Genomic DNA, 27,524 nt, shown 5'->3' on the forward strand with positions numbered 1-27,524 from the left:
CGCGAGGAAGTAAGAAGCAGTAATTGGATTGGTCAAGGCGGGAGGTTCAAACTAGCATGGCCTGCCCTGATTGGTTCGCGGTGGCCGCGGCAGGCCAGGCTCCCTCCTCGCGCTCAGGCGGGTTATTGTCTGTCGACTTTCTGAGGCGGCTCTAGCTCGGAATCGGGACCGGTCCTCACAGGGCAGCGACGGAACCATGGTAAGCGGGGAGGAGGAACAAGGACGCGGGGCAGGGTGAAGCGAACCTCGCGGAGAAATAGCTCCGGACCCCCAGGCAGGAAGACCGCGCGGGGTCCCGACTTATTTCCAGCGCCGGCGCCAAGGGAAGGGTGTCGGGGGCGGGGAAGGAGCCGCGCAAGTTGCGCTCCCGGCTCCTCGTGTCGTGGGGCAGGGACGCGTGAGCTGAACCCCCGTTGGCAAGGGCGGGTGGGGAAGCGAGGGATGACGCTGCCGCCTGCCTTGATTTTACGAGGCGCCTTGGAAGCCCCGCCTCCGCCGGGGCCTCTTCCCGCTTCCGAGTGTACCTCGTTTTCTGGGGGTGGTGTTTGGTTTTTTAAAGGAAGGTGTGAACGCGCGTGATGCGAGTCTCTGGCGGATACTCTTGGTGGCGGCGGGATCCGAGAGCCGCGCGCAGCAACTTCCAGAGTCGGGGATGTGCGCGCTTGGTGGCAGCCCGGGGTCTGCCTCGTGTCACGTGTGAATCCTGGCTCCGGGAGGAATCTTGTGGAGCATGTGCCATCTTCACAAACGCGCCCGAGAGGACAGGCCGAAGGGCCTCGTCGCTTCTCCAGGCAATTGGAGGTGATAGGGGGCAGCTGCCAAGCGGTGCCAGCAGGCCGCCGGCTGGTCACCACCTCCTCGCCTCTCTAAGGCGCATCTGGGAAGAGATTTCCGAGCAACGGATTTATTTCCTGACGCGGGCTTCAGCTTGAGTCTGACGGGTCCCGCCAGAAGCGGCCCTCGATGTGACAGCCTGGCGCACTGGAGCCCCTGCCTGCCGCTTCGGGAAGTGGCCTGTCTGCTCCTCCCCCCTCGCCGAGTCAACGGGGTTGTAGGCGAATGACGTCCGAAGATGTGCTGCCTTCCAATGCAGCGTGAGCCTGTGCGTGTCCTACTGGTTGCAGGAGCCTTAACGCCCATCTTAACCATGTTTAGGGCTGTTTAATTGGCGCTAAGTCCAGTTGGTCTCAGTGGGACTTAATTTTTATAAACGCACATAGGATTGGGCTGCAAATGGGCAGGCTAAAGAATAATTTTAAGTTTCACTGCTGATGTGGTTGCAATGCTACTTTAAGGTTTTAGTTTTGCAAGCAGGAATTTTTTAAAGTATTTTACTTAATGGTGAGATACCTTCCAGTGAGCAGGTTAATAGGCAAGGAGTTATCACTTCTTGCTTTGGCTGCAAGTGACTTGATCTGTTCTCTTTGTATTCAAAGTTAATGTAAATTGTTAAAGGATACAAGATAATTTATATATTCTTATAGTTGAATGCCCAATAGAAAAACATTTTAATCACAGTTATTTGCATAATAAGCCTAAGGTAGAGATTGTCCCAGTAAGATGTCACTGAAGTTTGCCTGTCTGGTTTAAAAGCTATGCATGTAGAGCTTAAACGTTTTTCTGGCAGATCTGGCAATTATTATTCATTCTGCTCAGTTCTTCTATATCACTTGGAAATAACTTAATATATTTCAATCTTACTTTACAAGCCTGCAGTAATCAAGTTTGATATAGCATTCTAAATTCCAAAGAAATTGCTTGCAGAAATGAGCAGCTTTTGTTAACTTACTGTCTGCATGCAGTTAGCATTGTGTCCTTAGAGGAATCTCAGGTAAGATTCTAACTGTTGACTGTTTTTGTCCCATAATATAAATAGAATCTTAAGCATAGCTCATAGGGAGCATTGAACTTGGGGCAGTTTGGACTAAACAGGCTTAGTACTGACAGTCTGATCTAAGATCTTATCTTTCTACTTCATCATAAGCTTACCATAGAATACAGGGCTCATCTTTTTTGGTGCAGCTGATGTGACTGGGTAAATGGTTAATTCAACTGCTGAACATAATGTGACAGGACTGATGATTTGCAAAATTATCAATTTTGGTTTTATAACCCATTGAGCCTGACTTATTACATAATTGGCTTTCATTTTTTTTAAAAAAGCTATAAACTAATAGTAAAGTCTGTCTTTCAGCAAACTGTAAGATATATTTAAAACATTTTGTACTCTGCCTTTTGACTAAACAAGTTTAATACAGCTTAAAAATAAATTAAAACAGTCCAATACAGACAATATAAAAATAGTATATAAAAATTGAGAAGTGAAACCAACACCAGGGGTTTAAAAACTAGCAACTTAATAAGGTTTAATCTGGTGATAATTTAGTTCCAGGTAAGCCTGTTACGATATCCCTTAACTTACACATCCCCTAACACATAGCTTTGCTTGTACAAGATGCATTTTGACTCAACAGAAAATTCAAATTTAGTTTGAGAAGTCTTGGGAAATATGGATATAAAATATACAGCTTATTTAAAAAAATAAAAAATGTATGGAGACAAGGGAGCAGCAAGACATTAACTGCAGTTAAAATGCCCAAACAGTAGGCAAGGTTCTCAATATGTGCAGGTGTTTACATGCAACACCTACCCATATCTGAGGGTTGCACACAAGCGATCGTCAGGAATGAAGAGCCTGTGTCTGTCGGCTCCCATCAGCCTCAGTCAATATGACCAATGATCAGGGAGATGGGAATTGGAGTCCAACAACATCTGGAGGGCAACAAGTTCCTAATCCCCTGGGTTATGCAATATGTGAGCATCTCAATGCTGTGTCAACAGCTTTTGAATAACTATTTGTCTCAGGTTGTGAATATGCCCCATTGAAACAAGTGGTTATTTTGGTGTAGGGTTGTTCTACCTGACACGGAGGTAATCTGAAATGATTATTGAATTAAATTATCTTAAATCACATGTTCATAAGTTTCAGTAGCACTTAAGTGAACACAGTCTAGTTACAGCCATGTAGTTAAAAGGTACCGTATTTACACAAATATAATGTGCCATCGACTTTAATGCTCACTTCAATTTTCAAAACCTTGAAACGAAAAAAGTATTTGCTGGTGAATGTAAATGTGCCATAAAATCTTATGCACACCCTAGATTTTGGAACATAATTTAGTAAAAAAGCGTGCATAAATACGATAAAATATCTCTGGTATTATCATTTGGCATCTGTACAACTTTTCCTTCTTCAATAAAGTAGATAAAAATAATTTCCTTTGCTAAAAATATATGTGTGTGTTCAGTTAGATTATCTAGCTTGACTGAAGTCTCTTAATTGGCTTATCAGTCCATAACTTGAGTGCTAGGGTCTCAAAACCAAGTCCACATCCATCATTGCTCCTGCTGTGGTACCAGCACAGATGTGCTGCCAAAGGTGGAGAAAATATATGGTTCTCATCCATTTCTTCCTTACAGAGCTTGTGATAGCCCTTTAAAGCCTGTTGGTGGTCAGTGACACCCTTCATTAGCTAATATTGGGGGGAAACCCTGTTTACAGTGCAGCAGCTAAAGCATATTTGTAGGATTAGGTTGACTGTTACACCTTGTGGTTTTGAAGTACATCGCTGGCAGTGTATTTGACATAGATTCTGATTCATTGTGTGTAAAGCTTCACTTGGTCCTGTCATAGCTTTTCTCCTTTAATTACTATCTGGATAAATGGGTCTGGCATGAACATTATTAAGTTAACTCTTGTGTAGGCCATATGTTCTCTTGTTGGCACTAGAGTTTTATATTATAAAATGCCCAGATTATTAACATTCCTTAAAATATAGGGTCAAAACGAAGTAGTCTAAATTATTCACTTTCCTTACCTTATTCAATGTATAAGTTGCCAAATATTTTCTAGGTGACTGAAATTCATGAATGCAATTCTACACTCCTCTTGGCACTTGTGTGGTCCTCAGAAACGTAATAAAAACCTGGATATTTTACAGTGTAATCCTATGTACAGTGGTACTTCGGGTTACATATGCTTCAGGTTACATACGCTTCAGGTTACAGACTAACCCAAAAGTATTACATCGGGTTGAGAACTTTGCTTCAGGATGAGAACAAAAATTGTGCAGCAGCGGCGCAGCGGCAACAGGAGGCCCCATTAGCTAAAGTGGTGCTTCAGGTTAAGAACAGTTTCAGGTTAAGAACGGACCTCCCGAACGAATTAAGTACTTAACCCGAGGTACCACTGTATTTTTATTCAGAAGTAAGTCTTTAAGTGTTCAGTAGACCTTTTTCCTGGGCAAGTGCTTAGGAATGTAGCTATTGGTTCAGCTATTGGGAGACCGCTGCTTCAGGAGAGTGAGGAAAATACTTGGGGATACCCTGGCCAGCACAGGGACGCAGGTGGCGCTGTGGGTTAAAGCCTCAGCGCCTAGGGCTTGCCGATCGAAAGGTCGGCGGTTCGAATCCCTGCGGCGGGGTGCGCTCCCGCTGCTCGGTCCCAGCGCCTGCCAACCTAGCAGTTCGAAAGCACCTCCGGGTGCAAGTAGATAAATAGGGACCGCTTACCAGCGGGAAGGTAAACAGCGTTTCCGTGTGCGGCTCTGGCTCTGGCCAGAGCAGCAATGTCACGCTGGCCACGTGACCCGGAAGTGTCTCCGGACAGCGCTGGCCCCTGGCCTCTTAAGCGAGATGGGCGCACAACCCCAGAGTCTGTCAAGACTGGCCCCTACGGGCAGGGGTACCTTTACCTTTACCTTACCCTGGCCAGCACTTCTTTAATCTCCTACCTTCAGGCAGGAGATACAGAAATCTAGTCAGCTGCACCAACAGGCTAAATAACAGTGCACACAGGTGGTGTAGGGACAATAAAGGTTTATTATTATTATTATTATTATTATTATTATTATTAGCTTGTGAAAAGAGAGTTTCTAGCTGTCAGGATTCCCAGAAGCTCTTTGTGCAAACTTAATTTGATTTGAGTATTATAGCACACAACTAAAGTCAGCTTGTTTGTGAGCAATATTTTTAATCCTGAAAAGTGTGTATAATCGAAAACATTTAGTTTCAGGATTTGAAACATCCTAAAAAATATGTGAAAAAATACACAAATCAGTGTAGTTTGCATTAAAAAAAATTATGATGTCCCAGAGAGACATCTAATTGAGCATGTTTATTTCACTTGCATTTGGTAAACAAAGCAAAAAAACTTTGAAACTGCCAGACTTACCTAATAGTATTTGTAGTTGGCAACTACATTTTGTTACTATTCTAATGAAGTTATACAACAGAATACTTTCTAGAAAATTTTCCATCACACACCACTGAGATGTATTAAAATGAAAAACTCCATATCGGCCTGTTCACACCTGTGTTTGCAAACCACTTAACAGCTTTACATGTTCCTTATGCATGAGATGATTTGAATGTTCTTCTCTGTGAACTAGGCTTCATGTAGATACAGCCAATAGCTGTCATTCTTCTAATTACAGTAGCACTTCTGGGACTACCTTAATAATGCTGGCCACTGCAAGTTGTATCCATGCACCCTCTGTTCACATGAACATGTCTTCATATGATCTTGCATGTAGAAAATAGCTGCTGGTTCATTTTTATTAATATTAGGCATGTATGACATTTTAAATTTGTAATTCACCTCTTACCATTTGGTAAAGGATGGTATAAAAATCCCCCCCCCCCCCAAATAAATTAAATAAACTAGGATTGTAGGCCTAATTAGATTTAGTTAAAAATGTATGGTATTTAAAAGTATGCTTAGAATTGTGGCCCAATAGCTTGTATACTCTACATATTGACATATTTAAAAGCAATTTAGAGTCTTTGGGTTCTTTTAAATTTCCTTCCTGCACTTGTTTTAACAGGGACCTGAAGAACAAAATTGCATTCTAAATATTCCATCAAGACTGCATGTTTTGAATTTATAGGAGACCTATAATTACATTTTTTACCTCAACAACCATGTATTATCAACAGTGGTGATAAGATAGGATTTTAAAAGCTCTTCTCTTTTCAGCTGACTTGTTCAGTAGATCTAGTTCATGTTTTTATTTCTTATTTAGGCTGGAGGCAAGGCTGGCAAGGACAGTGGAAAGGCTAAGGCAAAGGCAGTGTCTCGCTCACAAAGAGCTGGACTTCAGGTAAGTTCATTTATTGTGATAACTATTGCAAATGCCTGAAGATCTTGTGTGTCTAACATAGCTGTCTGCCTGGAGGTCCAGCAAATCCCTGTTAGCGCTCAGATATGGATTCTGAAGATCCATTATTGGTTAAAACTTATATTTTTTCCTGTTGGGTTGGCACCCTTAACCCTACTGGATTTCTACCAATCCAAATGGAAAGCTACACTGCATGAAGAGCTAAGAGGCTTTGGGTTTTCCCCACAGGCCCTGATAGCTGTAGGTTACGAGAAAGCTAGAGCAATAATCCGCCAACGAATTTGGGATGTGGAACTGCAATGCCACATGAGCAAGATGAATAAACACCCAGTAATAAAAGATAATGGGAGAGGATTTCCCCCAGCACATTATTTGTCAAAATTACAAATACCTAAATATAGACGGTCATTTCCCCTCACTAGATTCAACGTGCTGCCATCTGCCTTATTGCAGGACAGATTTGAGGGTAAACCATACGCTGAACGAGTCTGCCCCTGCGGCTTGATGGAGGTAGAAACTGTCTCTCACGCCTTGTTACGCTGCCATTTTTATGGGGATATACGCTCGGTATTTATTACCCCTCCTATGCAAAAATCTCCAAATGAATCCGAACTTCAATGTCTAAAATCCCTGGTAGAGTACAAGGATCCTGAGATCATGTTAAGGGTAGCCAAATTCTGTGCGATTGCCATAAAACTTAGGGAACAAGCTGTGCTATCATAATGATTAAGGCCTTAAATGATAATTTTAGGTTATATGTTAGTGACTAAGTTTTAATTTATATATATATTTAACTGTATTGTCCCTGTTATACCTAATTGCAAATTCAAATGTATCCCTATCGTGTTTTATGACTTCATTGATATTGTATGTGGGCTGGAACTGGTCTGTGACCGAAATAATAAATTTGTCATTCGAAATAATTATGATGTATACTGTACTAGCGATCTTGAACTAGTCCAGACCCAAGACCCACCTTAGACTCCCAACCAGGAACATGGGACCCACTTTCACATTTTTGTGTTTTAATATTATAAACTGCCCTGTGATCCTTGGATGAAAGGTATTATTATTATTATTATTATTATTATTATGTTTCATTCTTGATACTTAATAGTGCTAGCGTCTCACCACATACCATGCACCCATCTGCTTCATTTCTCTTTCTGCTTATGCCTTCTTCCACATTTTCTTCTCAGAATGTTTTATACTTTCCTTTTCTCACCTTCTGTATCATTTCACCTCCTATTTCTTCCCTCTCCATCTCATCTCACCTTACCTTGCTTTCTTCCACCTTGTATCATCTTTAATTCAGTTCTGCATGATTCTTGCTCCCTCCTAATATCAAATTGCCTGAAATAAAAATGGACAGGATTTCTGGGCAAGCTTTACCATACTTAGAACCTAATATAGGTGGCGGCTGTTATCTGTTGCCCCTTGGTTGTATGATGAAGTTTGAGGAACCTCCCTAGATTCTCCCACACTGAAGAAACATACAGTTTTAGTTGTAAAGGAAAACAAAAAAGGGTTCCTGAGAGTTAGTAAAAGTTTTGTCATTTTATAAGTCTTTTTAAAATTCAACTAAATAAAACTAATTTTCATTCCAAATCAACCCTGAAATATTAAAGTTGTAGTCCTGTGCATGCTATTTGAGGGTAAGTTCCATTAAAATAAGTGGGCCTTACTTCTCAGTAGACATGCATATGATTTGTACATTACTTTAATTAAAATTAACTCGGTTCCTCCTTCCCTGGGGAGCTGAGTCTCCCTTCCCATTACTGCATTTTTTTCTGTCATCTTCCACGATTGCCTTTCTTTCCCTCTCTCACAACCACCTGTCTGTCTGCTCTCCTTGTGCACATTTCCCTGAAGTCAGATATCAGGGTCGTAAGGCAGTTCCATCTCATATAAGAGGAGGAAACACAAATCAAATCATCTGCACATTAAGCATTTTCTGGCAGCAGTTACGTGATGCCCCCTTACAGTCCATTGACTTTTAGCCTGGAACTTGACACTAGTTCTCTAGTTTCTGACCTGTTCAGATTGTTAGGAGCATGCTGTCTAAGCTTTAGCCTAAAAGAGTGTTTCTGGTATTTTTAACACCAGGTAGATGTGTCGTAGAATTGAACATGCTTTGAGTAGCTAAAGAGATATTTTGTTTTCCCCTAATCCTTACTGCAAAGTGCTCTGACTACAACCTTTAGCAATATTCAGTGTAAACTATCTTTCCTAAGTCAAATGAGCTCTTTACTTCCCCTTTGCCGAGATCCAAAAACTGATAAGGATAGGTCTGGTACATCTTGGATATCTAGAGCATCCTGAAGTTTTGTATTGACCACACCTGGGTTTTGGTGTGGTGTTTTGCAATACTGTATTATTCAGAGAGAAATCTTTTGACAAGCTCAGTTTTGGCAAATGGTTTCATAGAATGCATTTAAGTATAAGAGTAACAAATACAAGATAACTACCTTAGTAGCCTTCCAGGTAATATTCCTGCCATGGACATCTGTAGAGTAGAAACCTGGTGACAACCTGCACATCATTAGACACCTGAGTTTTGGCAGACGCAGCCTTAAATAATAGCTAGAGATACTGCCATTCATGAGAATCTCTCATCAGAGCTGTTGTTTCAGTTCAAAATGTCTTACTGCTTCTGACTAATGTGTGGAAATCTTATTCACTTACCTATAAATCTTGTTAGGAGCAAGACCTAACCCACCAATATCTCATTTGGAGGTCATGGGAACCAGTTAAGTCTAGCTTTGTAAAATGCTAAGTGAGCTCTTGGGAGCTGTCATCTTTTTGGTCATGTTTTGCCTGTTTGTTTAAATCATGTTTTCCCTTCTCCAGCTTGTTTGCCATTTTGACTCTTTTTATAATCCTAGGTTTTGACTTGTTTGAGGTTTTCCATGTGCTTCCTATGGCTTTGGCAAATAAGCACCCTTCCCTGTGAGGAAGTTACCACTTTTTCCTGCCACTTGATCCAGAAGAGGCAACTCTTCCGTCTTGTCTCTTCTGCCCCCAACTTCCCACTCCTGGCAAAAATCTGATTTTTGTTGAGTCGTGTGTTTATTTAAGGAGAGCTTAAGCGACGCAGGTGGCGCTGTGGGTTAAAGCCTCAGCGCCTAGGGCTTGCCGATCGAAAGGTCGGCGGTTCGAATCCCTGCGGCGGGGTGCGCTCCCGCTGCTCGGTCCCAGCGCCTGCCAACCTAGCAGTTCGAAAGCACCTCCGGGTGCAAGTAGATAAATAGGGACCGCTTACCAGCGGGAAGGTAAACGGCGTTTCCGTGTGCGGCTCTGGCCAGAGCAGCGATGTCACGCTGGCCACGTGACCCGGAAGTGTCTCCGGACAGCGCTGGCCCCTGGCCTCTTAAGTGAGATGGGCGCACAACCCCAGAGTCTGTCAAGACTGGCCCGTACGGGCAGGGGTACCTTTACCTTTACCTTTAAACTTCTTGTATTAAAGAAAATAATAGTGTGTCTGATTGGTCAGCTGCAGGGACTTCGTTGTCCTTAGCCTTTGCCAGTTATTTGAATGCTTGCCCAATGAACATTTTTAGAATTTTATTAAATTAAGAATATAATACCATATACACTGTGGAAGCTGTTACACTGCCTTAAGAATAAGACACACAGCATACTTTCTAGTGCTGAAAATTTGTTTTTACATTTATGAATGAGCTCATGGAGCTCATTACTGGTTTGCAAGCATTGTCAAGAAGCCTGGTGCCAGGCAGTTTGGCCTGTGAAATCCAGCTTGAACTGCAACGCAGACCACATCACTCCCTCCCATTTCCAGTTTAAGATAATGCAGTGCAAGAACTGTGTGTGACGTGGCATTTGATGACCAGTCTGTTAAAAAACAAAACTGCAACTCAAATCCTGACTAGTTCTATTAGATGAGGTGCCTCTATTAAATGCACCCTCTCTCTCTCTCTCTCTGGAAATAGTTCACTGAACCAGATGTCAGAATTAATTACCTTTGGAAGAGCAGTGTTGGCTTTGACCATGTATCCTGAACAGGTCCTTCTGCTTTCAGTTCCCAGTGGGTCGTATCCATAGACACTTGAAGACTCGCACCACAAGCCATGGACGAGTTGGTGCTACTGCTGCTGTGTACAGTGCTGCAATTCTCGAATACCTCACTGCTGAGGTAGGTTCTGAAAATTGATCTTGTTAGACTACATGATCTGAATGTAATCAAAGGCCCAGATAATAGATTGGTCGGTGGAGCCTGGCAGGAACCTCCAGGGTAGTATAACCTAGCTGCTCCTGCTCTCTTTAAAAACCTGTGTTTTAGCTGCCCAGATCAATTAATTCTGCAAGAGCTTTAATGGCTAACATACTCTATTGATTATGCTTTCTCTCTGGCTTAGTTTTTTGCGTGGTTGAGTTTGGGGTGAGTATGTGTTTCTGCTAAATCCAGAAAAAAAAGAATTGCTTTCATGGCCTACACTTTTAATTTATTTGTTTACTTCCCATCTAACATATTCCTGAGATGGGGTGGGGGTAATATGACACACATTAGAACACTGTGAGGAATAGGTTTGGGGGGGGGGGGGTGAGAGAGACAGAGAATAAAATGAACTTGTGTGTTTTAGGTAAAGGCAGAATTTGACCCAGAGGTTATTTGCAGTTATTACACTTGATACATTTGTATCCTGAATATGAAAGCAAAACATTTTATGGGAAAAGCTCACTACCTATGGGGGAAAACATGCAGCAAGGGGCGGGGAACCCTTTTCAGCTCAAGAGCAACCTTCTGTGCCAGTGGTGGGTGGGGGCCAGACAAAAGTACGTTGTGCAAATAATGTAAATTTTACATGCTGAGACACCCTTCTTCATTTAGACAAAAAAGAAGCATCAGAATTCAAGGACATATTCCAGTCAGGCAAAAGCACTTGAGGTATGACACCAGGCCTATGAGGGGTGTGGCCCAGGAAGAATTGCAAGGGCCAGATCTCTATCTGGAGCTGATGTCCCCCACCCCCAGCTTAAACTGACTTATTTGTTTAGAATACTGGCCCTACTTTATAGCCCCTAACGGCTCTTGAAGCGGGTACTGAATTATGTGGAGTCATAAGCATAGAATTGTAGGGTTAGAAGGGACCATGAGGGTCATCTAGTCCAACCCCTTGCAGTGAAGGAATCTTTTGCCCAATGTGGCTCAAGATTATTCAGGCTGCACTGCTGCCCTCATCCAGGACCTTCCCTGATCAAGAAGAGAAATAGTTCCCACCAAAGTCATCTGAGGCAAGGGAGTAGGGCTGAGCCTGCTGGGTCATCTTCAAGGAATAGTAGTAGATGGTTATTTTTAAAAAAGAAAAAGAAAATTTAGTTTTAGGTACCTGAGCTTTTGCCTCGAATCTACTAAATGTATGAAAAAAGTAGTCTGTTGCAGTTTGTAACTTAGTTTTGAGTATTTTCAGTATTTCACTGTTCAGTATTTTCCTAGGAGGTTGGCATACAAAGCACTGTTTCTTCCAACAGGTTTTGGAATTGGCAGGTAATGCCTCCAAGGATCTCAAGGTAAAACGTATCACTCCTCGTCATTTGCAGCTTGCTATTCGTGGTGATGAGGAATTGGATTCCCTTATTAAAGCTACCATTGCTGGTGGAGGTATGTAGTATTAGAGCTTCTGGAAAGCTTGGATATGAAAAGTACCGTATTTTTCGTCCTATAGGGCGCACCAGCCCATAGGACGCACCTAGTTTTTTAGGGGGGAAATTAAAAAAAAAAAAAAATTTTCCCCCACCACCAGCCGTGGGGCGGGGGCGGGGGAAGCCCGAGCTTCCCCCAACCCCAGCCCCCAGAACAGGCTGCCGCCCGCAAGCCTTGCGAGCCCGTGGGACCTCCCGCTGGGCGCGCAAGGCTTGCGGACATCTGCCTGAAGCATGGGGCATGCTCCACAGCGCGCCCCGTGCTTCGGGCTGCAGGCTGCTGCCCGCAAGCCTTGGGAGCCCGGCGGGCACCCCGGCGGGCTCCCAAGGCTTGCGGATAGCTTCCTGAAGCCTGGAGAGCGAGAGGGGTCGGTGCGCACCGGTGCCTCTCGCTCTCCAGGCTTCAGCGAAAGCCTGCATTCGCCCCATAGGACGCACACACATTTCCCCTTCATTTGGAGGGGAAAAAGTGCGTCCTATAGGGCGAAAAATACGGTATATTTGGAGACAGGGTGGCTGAACTTAAATGTATCCCTTTAACTACTCTGCAGGATGTTATAGATAAGCAGTTTGCCAAGTGATAAGTAGAATCGTGATATTCTTCTTACTTGGATTTCTGATTATGCCAGGGTGTTTGGAAAACTGCTTATTTTGCTTGGCAGAATGTTACACAGTTGATTTACGTTGTAGTTGCATGTACTGCCATGGCAAGTTCTTACCACTGTATGAACCAAATGGGTACTTATCAGTATAGTTTTTAGTTCACTGGCTTAGTAGTAGCTTTGAGAGTGATGGGTTCTTGTATTTCACCCTGACTACTGTACTAGGTGAATCTGGTATAGAATAGGTCTCCTGTAAACTGTGTTTTGCACCATCTGTTTTTTTGGTGAGCATTCTAAGTACTCCTCCCCAATCATTTATAACTCTTTAATTGAGGCTCCAAACCAGGCCAGGGAATACAGTTCTGCTTCTCAGTATGTCCCAGTAAATCTTCACATCTGTCAGAGCTGCCTCTAGGTCCCAGCTCACAGAGGACCAACGCTAGGCTGTCGTAATGTACAAAAGTCTTTATTGAAGTTCAATTTCCATTTCAAAGCCGCAGCGCGCAGCCCTACGTCTTAAACCCTAGATCGGCGAAGTCCCGTCTGAGTCTCCTCCCCTCTGACACCAGTTTAAGATCCTAGCCCTGCTCCACCTTTTCCGCTGCTCTCTCCTCCTCTGGGTCCTCCTGCCCGCTGGGGCATTGCCCTTTCTGGACTCTTCCGACGCTGAGTCGCTTAGCTCCTCCCCCTCCCTCCGGCGGGCTTTAGGACCCGGTTCCCAATCCTCATTCTCTGCTGTCCCGCGCTCCTGTACATTTGAACTTGCCTCTCGCGCCAACCCAGTGACCTTTCTCCTAACCGTTACACTACTTCGGTCACTGCTTCCCTCTTCCGGGATACTGGCCGGATCTGACCTCCCCTCCGTTGTCCGACTTTCTGATGGAGGCGTGGTCAGCCCTGCCTCGTCTTCTCTCCCTGGTGGGGAATGCACTGGCCCCGCTACTTGGGACTCTTCCCCCCCCCCACTCTGCTCTGGTGGGGAAGCTGGTCCTGATTTCCAACTACTGCTCTGGGAGTCCCTGCTGCCCCCTTGCTCCTGGGGCGTTCCCCTTGGGAACCCCCTACCCCTGGCCACTGGCGCCCCCTTCTGTGAATCTTCCGATTCGCTGGAGAGGCTCATGGAATCCCTCGGTCCACTGTCCTCTTCTCCTACGCTCCCCTCGGATTCTTCCCCTTCGCTCTCCATCTCCTCTCTTCCCTGTGCCTCTGCTCCTGAGCCCCTGACAACATCCATCTTGGTAACATGAGGGAACCTAGCCTGAATAACACAATCCAGATTATTCCCTCCTTTTCCCCACCCCTCACCCCAGAGTATAGTAACTCTGTATGGCACCATTTAATTGTTTTTGTAACAAGAAAATTAGGCCTTGAGTGAACATTTGATCTAATACAGCAACATAGCTGCAGCCCAGTTCTCCTCTTAGTGTGTTCAAGTGGATTTTTATTGAAGGGTTTGGTAAGCATAGTTCTAACAGAGTTAGCAAAATATGTTATTTGAGAATGTATTGATATGAGTGCTGAACTATTGTGTATTCTTCAGCTCTAATCCATTATTCTCTTTACAGGTGTAATTCCTCACATCCACAAGTCTCTGATTGGAAAGAAGGGGCAGCAGAAAACTGCATAGAGAGGAGTTTTAAACAGCCCTCTTCCTCCCTGTCATTGTACTGTAACTGGGACAGAAGAAATATGGGGATATGTGGAATTTTTTTAAAAAATAGTTAAATGGAAGAGCATAGACAATTGACTGTAGACTTAAAACATTTGTATGTTCTTTAGATTCAAAGTTTGACACAAAAGTACCTTGTTACGTGGCAGCAATTTGTGTGTTGATTGGCTAGGTTTCTCCCATGTGTTTTATACAAAAATGGAACTGATAAAACCATTTTTTACAAAACTTGTTCTTGTGTATCATTCTGGGGTAAAAGGGTCATTGCAGCAAAAACATCAGTGCCCTAATATCCTATTAGAGATTTTAAAATAAAATAAAATCTTTCCAAATTATAGACTTTAATGGTGGCCGTGTTCATGGTTAACTTCTGTGTTCTCTAGCTGATTGATTGCTGTTGATCTAATACAGCTACCACAATTATCTAAGTCTGGCATTTAATTTAAACTTAGTAGAATATACAGAGTTTAATGCAACTGAGGCTGCTAAAGCTCTCCCCCCAGCCCCAGGATAGAAGTACTGTCTGAACTTGTGAACGGTGTGAGGATATAATGGGAAAGGTGTGGGGATGTGTATAGTAGGAAGAAGCCAAAATGCATCTTTTCTGCCCTCAGCTGGTGAACTGCCCATGGGTTAGTTGCCTTGCGCTGAATTATGCTGTGTCCTTGAGCTAGCACAATCACTTGCTTCAGTGTCAATGCCTTGTTGTGCTATAATGTACAAAATTTTCTGTAACACGGTGCTAAACCAGCAGCGCTGCCATGCTTTTATTAGCAACCTTGTCAGTGTGTGATTTGAGCCCTTTGTGTAGTAGTTCTTGGGCTGGCTGTGCATAAGAGTAAGGTTGGAGAACTAATAAACTACTGTAATGTTTTTAGCTCTTGTTAGGACTGCTTCATACAGTGCAATTTCAGGCAATATGGTGACAAATAATAATAAGTGGAAGGTCTCCAATCCTATTCTCGTGTATTTGCTTGAGTGCCTTCCAGGTTCTTGGCATGCCTGAATCAGTTCTCAATCTGTATCCTGGGATTATTGTTTCAGATTGGGACAAACATTCACACTCACTCTGGCGTATATATATATATATGTTGTAACCTTTAAGCTAGGGCATTGTAGGAAATGAATGGGGCTCAATTATTCCCGGTTATATAGGACTCTGATTGTTTATCTATTCCTGTTAGTGATGTGCATGGCTTTCATGAATTTCTGTCCATTGTATCCTGTTCTTTTTTTAAACAATTGTCAAATTGCTGGATAAGGCAAATAATGGTTTAGGTGGATGATATATAGGGCAAGGCTATCAATGGTTACTAGGCACCATGGCTGTGCTCTGTCTCCATAGCCAGAGATAGTAAAGCTTCTAAATTCCGGTTGCTGGAAACTACAGGAGGCGGGGAGTGTTCTTGTGCTTGAAGATACCCTACAGACGTCTGGTTGGCCACTGAGAGCAGCATGCTGGACTAGAGGGGCTATTGGCCTGATGCAGCAGGTTCTTACATTCTTCTGCAGTTGTTCATATGAATATTAGATTGGGAGTTTTGGTCATTAGTAATATGGATGGATGTTGGATAAACAAAGCCTAGTTTATTTTAGCATGCATGTGCCAACAAAAGAAGCCAGTGAATTGGACCTGGTTTGATTTCAGTTGCCCCTTTGCTAGAAGCTGTGCCATAATACCGTAAGCACAATGGTAGAGGAAAGAAAATGAAGCAGTGCAGCACACTTGGTACTGAAGGCTGTAACTGAAAGTTCCAATCCCTGCAATACTGAACCTTTTGATGATGGGAGACAAGAAAAACATTTCAGTTTTATCAGTCCATTTGGGCCGGTTAGTTACATACAAGTGACATCCTTGGTACTCTTGGCCTACCCTAATCATCACTGTATATTTGACACTTCTCTATATTCCCTCATTGAGCATGTTCATTCTCTCTTGACAGATTATATCTTGTCAGTGAATGCATTTCTATTAGAAAAGACTTTTTCTAAGCAGATAGAGGAGGAAGGAAAACTCATGTATGTGAATCAATGAGAGGAGAGTGGATTGAAATGAAAATTGCCCTTTATTCTAGTTGATGGCCTGACTATAAGGACTTGATATATTTATAATAGATTCAAGATATCCAAATGGGTATATCAGACTTATCTGTCCTGTATTCAGTTAACACAAGTCAGATCTTACAGAGTACAGTACTGTACTTCAGGAACTCTTGTCTTTGGAACTGCTGCCCTATGTTGAACAGAAAAGGAATTACTTGGCTTTCAGGTATTGGGCATTAAGTGGATGGAACAAAAGTTCCTACAGCTGGTTGTGTTGTGTGGGAATATTGGAGAGACAGTTAACACTGAGAACAGATGGCTTTTCACCCTTGGCTTTCCATGCAGCACACAATTACTGGGAATAGACACCAAACAAGATGTGGATTATATTTTGGACTGCAATTCCCACTAGCCTCAGCCAGCATGGCCAGTGGTGAGGGATGATAGGAGTTGTAGTTCAGAGCATCTGGAGGGCACCAGCTTGGGGAAGGCTGGCCTAGAATATAGCATTTCCTGGGTGCATAGCTGCAGAGGATATAGCTCCACTTGCTATGATTTTTTTTTGTCAAAGCGCTCTTTCCAGTCTCCAGTGTGAAAGCTACTTCTGTTGTGCTGTTTTCCTCTAAACGTGTGTACCACTGAGCAAAGCCCATATTGATAGAGCTCTTTTCCCAGCCCAGTCAAAAGAAGAGAGTACAGACCTCTACCACAAAAAAACTTTTTTCTAAACATCTGGAGGCCATTCTCCGATTTTTCTCTGTCCCAACAGAGCACCCCTGTAAGCCCCAAAGCAGATCTTAGCACCAGTTGAACGTTCGACCCACCATGGCAAAGAAGTTCTCATTGTGTTCACTGAAGTAGGTGCAGAGTTGCTCAAGCAGTACTTCATCAACGGTGGGATGAGGTCGTCCTTTGGATTGGTCTAGGCAGTGCTGATACCCCTTTGCTTGTAGGCAGTAGAAGCCCTTGGTCTGGTTGAAGTAAAAGTTGTCTGGGCCAAGGTAAGGCTCCAGTCCCAAGAAGTGCTCTACGTGGCGCATCTCTGAGAGTGGCTCCCGGATCAGGGTGCCTCCATCCACCACGTGAATCTGTGACCGGGGAAAGAACTCCAGCCACCGAGCCAGGTGTAAGGCATACAGGCTGCGCTGCATGGCTTTGTACCGGGTGTTGAGTTCCTGGCCCTGCCTCAAGAGAATCTGCTCCAGAGCTTGGTAGGGCTTGTGCCGTGCCTTGCGGTTGTGAAGGATTTGTGTATAATCAGACACCAACCTTTCCACAGGGTCCCGTACGATCAGCAGGAGCTTCATTGAGTTGTCCATAGCATGGATCCTTTCCGGGGCTTTGAGAGAAGAAAAATAGCCTGGTGTCTTTTCCACGGTGATTTGAGTGGGGTGTGAAATAGGCATCTGCTGACTGTACCAACCAAGTCCTTTGCGGTAATTCTCCTCCACATTGAAGAAATGCACCTCGGAATGGGCAGCTGCCACCTGGGGATGCAGACTCAGCATCTCCAGCAGGGCCCGGGTGCCTCCTTTCCGCACTCCAATAATTATGCTTTGGGGCAGTCGTTGCTTCCAATCTTCACTTGAGATCTGAGTGTTGTTTCTTTTCCATGGGGCTTTCCAGGCCCAGGGGATCTTTGTTTCCTCCTCCGTGTTGATTCCACACATCTTCAGAAGCAGGAGCAGTAAGCAGGCTCTAGCCATCTCTAAGTCCGCTGAGTGAACGTGTGCTGAGGAAAATTGTGTGTTGTTTTTCCTAGCTGAGCTATTCCATCTCCAGGCTTATTAACTGGGATTTCACTGCATGCAGGCAGTTGTGCTCTTACCTAGGCATCTTCTGTCTTCACAATGGCCTCTGCTTTTGTTCTAGTTCTGGATTCCGCTGCCAGGAGCTTCCTGCAATGTGGATCTCCAAAATCACTTCAACAAAAGGTGATTCACTTACCAACAGCCTAGCTCAGGGAAGTTGCTGCCACCTGAGAAAATGAGAATATTATTGTGGGTAGCTCAAAAGGTGCTGAGCAAAGCAAAACATAACAGGCCTTGTTTGGAAACTTTCATAATTTAAGCACGCGCACGCGCACACACACACATTCACACATGAATGAATAAAATCCAGGTACCCATTAGCCACTTCTTCCTAAAATGGGTTTGTATCTGGTCCCTGGTAGGTACCATCTTTTTCTAATGGAAGAGGAGGGACACAGTTTGGCAGGGGGGACACAATATGGAAGGTTACAAATGTTAGAAAGGAGGAAGTAGCCAGCTGCAGTTTATTTAAATGCATTTAACCTACAAATAAGCCTGCTCCACCAGATTAAGGTTCCAGTGTTGCTTCCAGTGCCCAACTACTGGGGCTTGAAGGCAACATGGTCTTCTTCTGTTTCTATCCAGCGTTTGGCTGCCTCTGAAGATGGGAGTCCTAATTAGCTGTTGTGGCTCATAGCTGTTGATAGTGGCTTCTTGGTTAGGAATTTGCCTAATCCCCTAAAAGCCATCTAAGCTAGTGGCTATTCTACATCTTATGTCTACAAATTATGTGTTCAGTAAAATAAAATGCCATGCTGGTAGCAAGCATGAACTACCAGAAAGGTGGGGAGAATATCCTGTGCCCAGGTTTTTATTTATTTTTTCTTCCATTGAGATAGAGGCCAGATTTTGAGATTTACAGCTGGCCCCCCAAAATCATTGGCACACTGCAGCTGTCAGATATGCACAAAAGTCACAATCCAGAGAATCATGCACGTGAAAATTGGCACTGTGGGCAGAATTTGGCACACATTTCTTAGTAAGCATAATGGAGGGCATTGCAAAACCAATGCGTGCATCTACTGGGACAGCTGTATTTGCATGCTTATTTGTATCTTTATACAACCGGTACAGTAAGTCACACCAAATCACCCAAGTCTTGCACTTTTCATACCCTAAAATCATAGAATCATAGAATCATAGAGTTGGAAGAGACCACAAAGGCCATCGAGTCCAACCCCCTGCCAAGCAGGAAACACCATCAGAGCACTCCTGACATATGGTTGTCAAGCCTCTGCTTAAAGACCTCCAAAGAAGGAGACTCCACCACACACCTTGGCAGCAAATTCCACTGTCAAACAGCTCTTACTGTCAGGAAGTTCTTCCTAATGTTTAGGTGGAATCTTCTTTCTTGTAGTTTGGAACCATTGCTCCGTGTCCGCTTCTCTGGAGCAGCAGAAAACAACCTTTCTCCCTCCTCTATGTGACATCCTTTTATATATTTGAACATGGCTATCATATCACCCCTTAACCTCCTCTTCTCCAGGCTAAACATGCCCAGCTCCCTTAGCCGTTCTTCATAAGGCATCGTTTCCAGGCCTTTGACCATTTTGGTTGCCCTCCTCTGGACACGTTCCAGTTTGTCAGTGTCCTTCTTGAACTGTGGTGCCCAGAACTGGACACAGTACTCCAGGTGAGGTCTGACCAGAGCAGAATACAGTGGCACTATTACTTCCCTTGATCTAGATGCTATACTCCTATTGATGCAGCCCAGAATTGAATTGGCTTTTTTAGCTGCCGTGTCACACTGTTGGCTCATGTCAAGTTTGTGGTCAACCAAGACTCCTAGATCCTTTTCACATGTACTGCTCTCAAGCCAGGTGTCACCCATCTTGTATTTGTGCCTCTCATTTTTTTTGCCCAAGTGCAATACTTTACATTTCTCCCTATTAAAATTCATCTTGTTTGTCATATGTCATATGTCTGAATTGCAGCTGTGGTGCATTTATGGCACAGACTTGCTATGCTGGAATTGCCCACAGTTTTCTCTGTCTTGCGCACCCCTCAATCAGATGAGTATACAGAGCACAGAGATGTGCACTTTTTGGGGTCTGGATGCAGAACACACACAACAGTGCTGGCTAACTCGGGGAGAGAGAGTAAACTGCTGCTATGGCACACACAATTGAGTATATGCCAGAGAGCGGGATGCCTGAGAATTTCAATATTATTTTGAATGGAAAGAAAAGCAGGTCTTGTTTGTGTTTATCCATGAGAAGAAAAAGCAGATGTGAGTGTGTGCAGGCTCTGTCTGTAAAAGGCTGCTTCTCTTGGGGTGGAGTGTCTCTTCTGCACAAGCACTTGTCCCTTATCACAGCCTTGGGTTTCCATGCCCAAAGCCCCATATCATGCTTAGATAACCTGCACCTCAGTGCTAAAATTCTGCAGTCTACAAATTAAACAATTTTGCACAATTTCTCTTATTTTGCATGTGCTGCATAGTAAGGTAAAACAGCCTGAACATGTTTACTTCTGATATGTTGTGAGGAAGGGAGGTAGCCTAAACCCTTGGAAATCTCACAAGGGGCCTTTCTGGCTCCTGAACTTGGACTAGGCATTGTGCAGATATCTCCCAGATCTTTGCTATGGCCAGGCCTAGAAACTAGAGTCACCATCCAAGCCAAAGTTTTAGCACCATTCAGGGTCATGCTGCTTGGAAGTCTGAGCTAAAAAACATTCAGTCAGAAGTGAGAAATGGTTCGGGGTGGGGGTGGGGGTTCCCCTGGTGGGGTTTCTGCTTAAAATCTCCCCCGCCCAGCAAAAATAAAAAAATTAAAAATCACCATAGGATGAGGAAGTCTATAGGTGCCTATGACTCTTCCTTAAGCAGCTGGGGTAGGAGCGTGTGCGTGTTCATTCCCACATGAACTTTCCACCTTTTAGACAATTGCACTCTGGTTTCATTTTTTAAAATAAATTTTAAATTCTGTCTTTGTGAAGGATGGCAGAATATGTAGTTAGTTAGTTAGTTAGTTAGTTAGTTAGTTAGTTAGTTAGTTAGCTGGGGAAAACCACCCAGATGGGTGGTGTATAAGTATTAGTTTAGTTAGACAATTCATGCATGCATGCATGCCTGCTTCATATGACCAGTGGATCTTCACATGTGCGGTTGATCTTTGACCATCCTCTTGATTTATATAGAGGAGTCATGCCTATAACTCAAAAGGTACTTATCTTGAGTTGGTTTAAATGCAAACAGATTTTCAGGATGCTGAATTCTGGGAGAGGGAGCTGCTGTTGCCTGGAATTGTAGCTAGCAGGCACCCCTTGCTGGTTTCTAGGCAAAGGGGAATCTGTGCTGATCTCCACCAATCCTATTTATCTCCCTAGTTTTGAACCTTTGCTGGGTCTGAAGCTTATTGGGTGACTGTCAGTCATATTCAGCCTTGTCTACCTCACAAGAGTGCTGGGAACATGGAGGAAGGGAAAGTCTTCTATTACACTATGACTACAAACACACACAGGTCCTAGGCAGGCGTGTACTGAGCTGATCGTGGAGATAATGGACCTGCCTTCTCCCCACCTCATAAGAATGTTTCAGCTCTCCTTCCTCCTAAATGAGACTCAGGAGGCTGGAGCTCAGGATTCTTGGTGTGTGCATCTGTCTAAATTCCTCTCCAGGGCCTGACGTGGCGTCACTTGGTGCCATACTGCTGCTCTAAACAGTTTGATGAACTCTGCTGGAAGACTCCAGGGGCAACTCCAGTTCCCTGCACATGTTTAACTGAGCTCTGGCAAATTTCGCACTGCGGCTGCCAAGTGGCTGCTTCCTGGGGCTCTTGCAAGTGAAGGCAAGATTACTGCCTGCTGCTAATCAACGGGTGCAAATGGCTGTGCTCATACAGTTCAGTGCATGTCAACAGGTCTTTTGCAGGAGACCAGATCTGAATCCTACTCTGCTGCACTCAGCCCACACCCCAGCTTTCCTGCCTGACACGGTTGCCTCACCTTGCTTAAGAGGAGGACTGTGGGTTTCTGCAATTTCCCTGCATTTCGATGGGGCTTGCCAGAAGAACCTCTCCATGGATTGTGTCACCCCCACAAAGACAAGTCTCTCAGTCTCTCACTCTGCCATCCCTTAAAAGAATCAAGCGGCCTGTAGTGGTAGACCATATACGCCCCAGATTCGATCCTGTCTTCAGATCACAGGATCTCCAAGAGTAGCATAGAGGGAGGAGGTCTTTGAGGTCTGCCACCAGTCAGGCAATTTTACTGTGTTGGAGAAACCAACATGTCAACTTGCTGGAAACCTGCAGCAGGCATGAGGAACCTTTGGCCCTCCAATGTGTTGCGGAACTCCAGTTCCCATCATCCCGGGCTGTTGGCCACACTTGGTGGGGCTGTTGGGAGTCGAAGTCCCTCAACATTTGGAGGGCGACAGGTTCCCCACACCAATGCTACAGAGTTGGACCATTGGCCCAACTCACCCAGTGTTACTTGCGTTGACTGGTTGTCAAGATAAGGCTGGCAATGGGCTTGGGACATTCTGCATGTGACGATGTGCTCAGCCATTGAGAGATGGCTTTCTCCACGCAGCAGGGATAGCGAAAATGTGGCCCTCTATATATTGTTGGTGTACAACTCCCCCATCTTCCCTAGCCATTGGCCATGACTGACAGCAGCTGGAATCCAGCCCTACCTGGAGGGCAGCAGGTTCCTACTCTCTGCCCTATAGGAACATATGAAGTTGCCTTATGCTGTTAGACCATTGACACAGCTAGCTCAGTGCTGTCTTCGCTACACCAGCTGGAAGTGACTCCCTTGGGCTTCAGACATGGAGTCTTTCCAAGCCCTCCCTGGAGATGCTGAGGACCTAAAGCACATGCTCTACCACCAAGCTACAGCTTTTGCCTGTATATTCATGTGGGCCCTTGTGGCTGCCAGCTATGCGCTCTCACTACAGGGGCACACAAGCCAGTCCTGTTGGATGTCATGACCTGTTGCTGCTGCTGCTACCTGCCCCTGCAGGTGGGCAACAAGGTGGAGTGACTGATGGCAATGGACACTGTTTGGAAGTTGTTTTCCTGGCACCTTGCTTTTCTGTAATGAGAAAGATCCCTCCAGTGGGGAATGATTTCCACTTCCTAAGACTTGCTAATGATAGAGTATGACATGTTTGGGGTCCCTGGGGCGGGCAGCTGGCGTACCAGGGGTTGCCAGGGCAACCAGAGCTGCAAAAAGGTGTAAGGGGACACCGGGAGAGGAAGGCAGGAGAGAAAAGGAGGGGAGTGTTTCTGAGGGAGATCTTTGCAGAAGAAGGAAGAGGGATTTGAAGGATGGCGGATGGACAGGGAGGGCAGCGCTTCCTAAACACCAGAAGGCCGGTGTGACATAACAGGCCACCAGGAAGAGGCAAGCCAGGTGTAAAGGAGGACAGGTGAGCATGCAGCATTTCTGCAGGCCTCAGCTCAGTGGCAGAGCATCTACTCTGCACACTGAGATCCCAGGTTCAATCCCCAGCATCTCCGGTAGGGCTGGGAGAGACCCTTGCCTGAAACCCTGGAGAGTCCCTGCCAGTCAGTGTAGACAATACTGAGCCACATGGCCTGGCTTGGGCATAAGGCAGATTCCCATGTTCCAGCTGTTTTTCCCCTTGAACCTGCCATCATCTCTGGACTCATCTCCCGATTTGATGGGATCCTGGGCAAAGGAGCTTCGGATCCCATCCCCCAACTCTGTCTGTAAGACATCTTTGGGCATATCTGGCAGCAGTGCTCTGAGCAACAGGAGAGGCAGGCTGAATTTTAATTTCCCACCATACAATGTCAGACCATGGCAGGACATTGCTCCAATGGCAGGCTGTTCTTTCCCCCCATAACGGGTCTCAGGAGCCCTGCTGAGCCCTGGCAGTTGCCCAGCGATGGCTGGCCCTGAGGACTCCCTGGAAACCAACTCTTCTCGGCAAACTTTAATGGTTTTGCACCTGGACACCCTAGAGTAAGAAACCTGCAATATTGCTCCACATGTTGCTGGACCTCAACGTCCGTCATGCTGGCTGGGACTCAGAACTAGTAGCCAACTTTGGCAGGCTCGCCCGTGAGCAGCACAAAGGATATAGAGGATGGTTCTTTGCTGTGAAAGCAAGAGATCCCAACGCACCCGGAGAGAGCAGCAGCTCTTGCCTAGACCCCTGACCAACACAAAAAGCAGCTCCACCTGCAAGGACCAGCGATCCTCTGTGCCCTTCAGCCCACTGATATATAAGCTCCAGGACATCAGAAAGACTGAAGAGGAAGGAGAAAGCGGAATTTGCAATGTTTGAGGGGGAGGTGGGATAGCTCTGTCAGTGGATAATGAGACTCTTAATCTCAGGGCCATGGGTTCAAGCCCCACATTGGGCAGAAAGATTCTTGCATTGTAGGGGCTTGGACTGGATGACCCTCGTGGCCCCGTCCAACTCTACAATTCTGTGATTCAATGGGGAAGATACAGTGTTAAATGTTTATACCGACTGTACCTCTACTGGCAGTGATGGGTGAGCCCAAGGTTGCTGATTCTATGTGCAGCATCAGAATACAGCAGAGGCATCAGTTCCTAAAAATAGAGACAGGAGGAAAAGGTTAAAATAAAAAGGTTCAGTCAATCCATGCAATTTTGCAATTCAGATTTTTTAAGAAATGCACTTTTTGAGAATCTAATTAGCATGTGGATTTGTTATTAGGAGTTGGCTAATTTGGCTGCCAGTCCACTCCCAAATGAGCTCTTGCTACAGCTTTATCATCAGTACCTGATAGATGGCTTTCATTTAGTTTCCAGAATGCATATAAGCATGAGCAACCAGGGAGGGGAATTGTTTTACAATTATTTTTTGTTTTTGTAGTAAGGGTGGGGAGTGCTGCTTAATGTTTTTCTATATTATCTCTTACAAAAATTCAGTAAAGTTTAAGTTACAGAAACACAGACATAATGCTGGGCAAAAATTCAAAGCACTGCCAAAATACTAACTGTGCCAGAAAGGAGGCATTAGTTTTAGATGTTGTCAAAAAGAGAACTTGAAAGTTAAATTAAAGCTTCCTGTGATTGTGGCGCAAGTCAGGTAGCACCAGTCATTTAGGGGTTGCCATCCCCCCCACCTTCTCTTTGCTTCATTGCCTTTAACAGCAGCTTTATCTGTACAAGTTTGCAGGTGATCATATTTATCGCCATGGTGATAAAAGCATTACCAGCTTATTTCAGCAGATCAAGCTAAATAATAAATAAGGGGGCAGAGGTCTGAGGTCTGTTGCGAAGGGGCAAGGTGCGTGCACATTTTGTAAACAAAGGAAAACATCAGTGCCAAGTGAGGGGGATGACAATAAGCCAAGAGACCAGGAGGAGCAAGGGAATGGAGGATGCAATTTCACATTTGTGGAGGCGAAATAGAGGAACACAAGAAGTTGTCTTATACTGAGTTAGACCCTTGGTTCATCCCACTGAGTGCTGGCTGCTCTGGCTGGCCTTGGCTCACCAGGATTTCAGGCAGAGTCTCTCCCAGCCCCACCTGAAGATGCCATTGGGGATTGAACCTGAGGCCATGCAAGAGAAGGAAGTTGTTTGGAAGTGAAGAGAAGTTGGCATGGATTATGAAAAGTGCTAGGCTGCGTTTTTGCAGGAGTATCACGCCCTCTCCACAATGCCAAACACAGAGGAACACAGAAGACAACAAGTGTTCCTCTCCCAGGTGTTGTTTTGCCCTCAGAAGTATAATAATTGGATTTCCGTCCAAGAGACCAAGCAGGTGCTCTGACACCACTGTGCTTAGAACCCCAAGTCTACAACCCAAAATGCTATGGCCCACATCAGCATCCAAGACTTGTTTAGGAGAGGGGACAGAGCATGGGCAGCAGTGCCAGATAATTACAAAATAAATCAACTCCAAACCCACACCAAAGCAAGATCTTTATTAGGACCAACTAAAATGCCTTGAAATAATGAGCACACTTTTGCGTTCTCCCACTCTGTTAATCAAGGATATTAAAGCTGGGGTAGTGTACAGGGTACCCCAAGTTTGCAATTCATAACAATTTTGAACTACAATGCAAGAAGAAAGGTTTTGCAGACATAACTGGATTTTGCCTCTCAGGGAGGATTAGCCCCCTTTGCAAGATGCATCCAGGTCAGTGGGACCAAAAATGATGGCAATGCCCTCTCTCATTTTCAATAATATAAAAACTAGTATTTATTCATTTTTTCCCTCCTAATTGAAACACACACAGACCCCTTGGGAGGAAAAAAAATAAACAGCAAAATTATGTTTTTTATACAGTATTAGCAAAACTGCAGATCAGTGTGCATTAGCTAAAACTCAAGAGACGCCAGTTTGGCAGCATTGCCCACCAGGTCTTCCCCTGCACAGGCTGGTCTATCACCTCCATCTCCCCATAATCAAATTCTTACCTGTCCAGTTCCAAGCCAAGGGCTCCAGAAGAAGCAGCGGTCTCCACCAGCCTCTGCGCTCAGGCTGCCTCTGCCTCCCTCTAGCTCCTCTGCCCAGGGACAGCCTCTTTGTACTGTGTCTCTTGCCCGCCCACAAGCACATGGTGCTCTCTCTGAGCAGAAATCCTGTCCTGCCCTCTTTCCTTGGAGAGGGAGAGAAAGAGAGAGAGAGCATTGCAGTCTTCAGGGGACCGTGTTAAAGAGAATAACAAGCAATGCAATGGTCTGTGCAGCTGAGGAGAGGTTGATGTTCTGCTTGCGGCAGAAAGATGAAAGATGGAGGGAGCCAGGGAGCTGGATAGGTATTGTGTCACCTCTACAGAGCCTTGACTCCTCATACATGAACCACTAGAGGATCGACCTGGCCCCACCGTTTGGCCAGAGAAGCAGCAGCTGCAAGGAGCTTCCTTCCCTCCATCCCTGCCAGGACAAAAAGGGGCTTCAGTTGGCACTTGCTCTGGGACTGCGGGGCAGAAGCAAAGCACACTCAGTCACCCTCCACTGCCTTCTCCCACTGCTTACAAAACTATTCAGTGACACCCTCGATGGAGGGGCAATCCCCCCTCCGCAATCAAACTTTTTGCAATAAGGAAAATGATGGGGTAGGCCAGGGAAACATGCTTCGAGGCAAACCCATCAGAACAAATGCTCAGTTTAAATCGCCGGTGTCATCTAACCTCACTGCAAACTTTGTGCAAACAAATCAGGGTGAATGCTGAGTAAACAGCTCATCTGGAAGCAGCCTGTGATAGGTATCACATTTGTATCCCACCTTCCCTCCAGGGATTGCAGGCCGGGTCCCAAGACTAGAAGTAAGCTCTGCGTGAGAAATGTGGGTTAGTGGAAGCAGCTTGGGGGGGGGGGGGTGATGTTTAGCAACTCACTTCCAGCCTGCCACTTCACTTCAGATCTTCCCCATCCCTGGTGGTATACTTTGTCACTGTCATCCCCACAATAACCTTGGTAGGTAGGTATGTAGGTAGGTAGGTCTGGTGAAGAAAGTGACTGAGCCAACAGCCCCCTGGCTCTGCACCCACCGGATCTCCACGGGTGAAGTCCAGCAGCATTAAAGCTTTGAGCGCACTGTCTGTATACACACCTTGCATTTACATATCATTATGGTGCATGACTTTCTTGGGAAGTG

At 45.0% G+C, this 27,524-nt stretch overlaps 2 protein-coding genes across 3 annotated transcripts; one reads left to right on the top strand and one right to left on the bottom strand.

Annotated features, from left to right (window-relative positions):
* Window positions 1–44: 44 nt before the first annotated feature.
* Window positions 45–14,339, top strand: H2AZ2 (H2A.Z variant histone 2). The gene is made up of 5 exons (XM_079989047.1): window positions 45–199; window positions 6,084–6,161; window positions 10,219–10,332; window positions 11,670–11,799; window positions 14,008–14,339. Exons 1-5 carry the CDS (start codon window positions 197–199, stop codon window positions 14,067–14,069), a joined length of 387 nt encoding a protein of 128 aa, XP_079845173.1. The 5' UTR covers window positions 45–196; the 3' UTR covers window positions 14,070–14,339.
* On the bottom strand, window positions 14,113–26,630 carry LOC307223178 (heparan sulfate glucosamine 3-O-sulfotransferase 1-like). 2 transcript variants are annotated; one of them, XM_079989026.1, is made up of 3 exons: window positions 26,342–26,630; window positions 24,423–24,499; window positions 14,113–18,132 (listed from the first exon to the last, which is right to left on the bottom strand). In XM_079989026.1, the coding sequence occupies exon 3, from the start codon at window positions 17,858–17,860 to the stop codon at window positions 16,952–16,954; it is 909 nt and encodes a 302-aa protein (XP_079845152.1). In that variant the 5' UTR covers window positions 17,861–18,132; window positions 24,423–24,499; window positions 26,342–26,630; the 3' UTR covers window positions 14,113–16,951. The 2 variants fall into 2 exon arrangements, with proteins under 2 accessions (XP_079845152.1, XP_079845153.1); XM_079989027.1 differs by lacking the exon at window positions 26,342–26,630 and having other exon boundaries at window positions 24,423–24,668.
* Window positions 26,631–27,524: the final 894 nt, after the last annotated feature.

The sequence above is a fragment of the Podarcis cretensis genome, assembly GCF_951804945.1.
Source record: "Podarcis cretensis genome assembly, chromosome: 8".
Classification (NCBI taxonomy): Eukaryota; Metazoa; Chordata; class Lepidosauria; order Squamata; family Lacertidae; genus Podarcis; species Podarcis cretensis.

What these genes read in the sequence shown, in the direction of transcription:
- H2AZ2 (XM_079989047.1), top strand. An exon ending in CACAAAGAGCTGGACTTCAG is followed by an intron (nt 6,162 to 10,218) that starts GTAAGTTCATTT and finishes TTCTGCTTTCAG; the next exon opens with TTCCCAGTGGGTCGTATCCA. An exon ending in TCGAATACCTCACTGCTGAG is followed by an intron (nt 10,333 to 11,669) that starts GTAGGTTCTGAA and finishes TTCTTCCAACAG; the next exon opens with GTTTTGGAATTGGCAGGTAA.
- LOC307223178 (XM_079989026.1), bottom strand. Translation starts at nt 17,860, where the DNA reads ATGGCTAGAGCCTGCTTACTGCTCCTGCTTCTGAAGATGTGTGGAATC.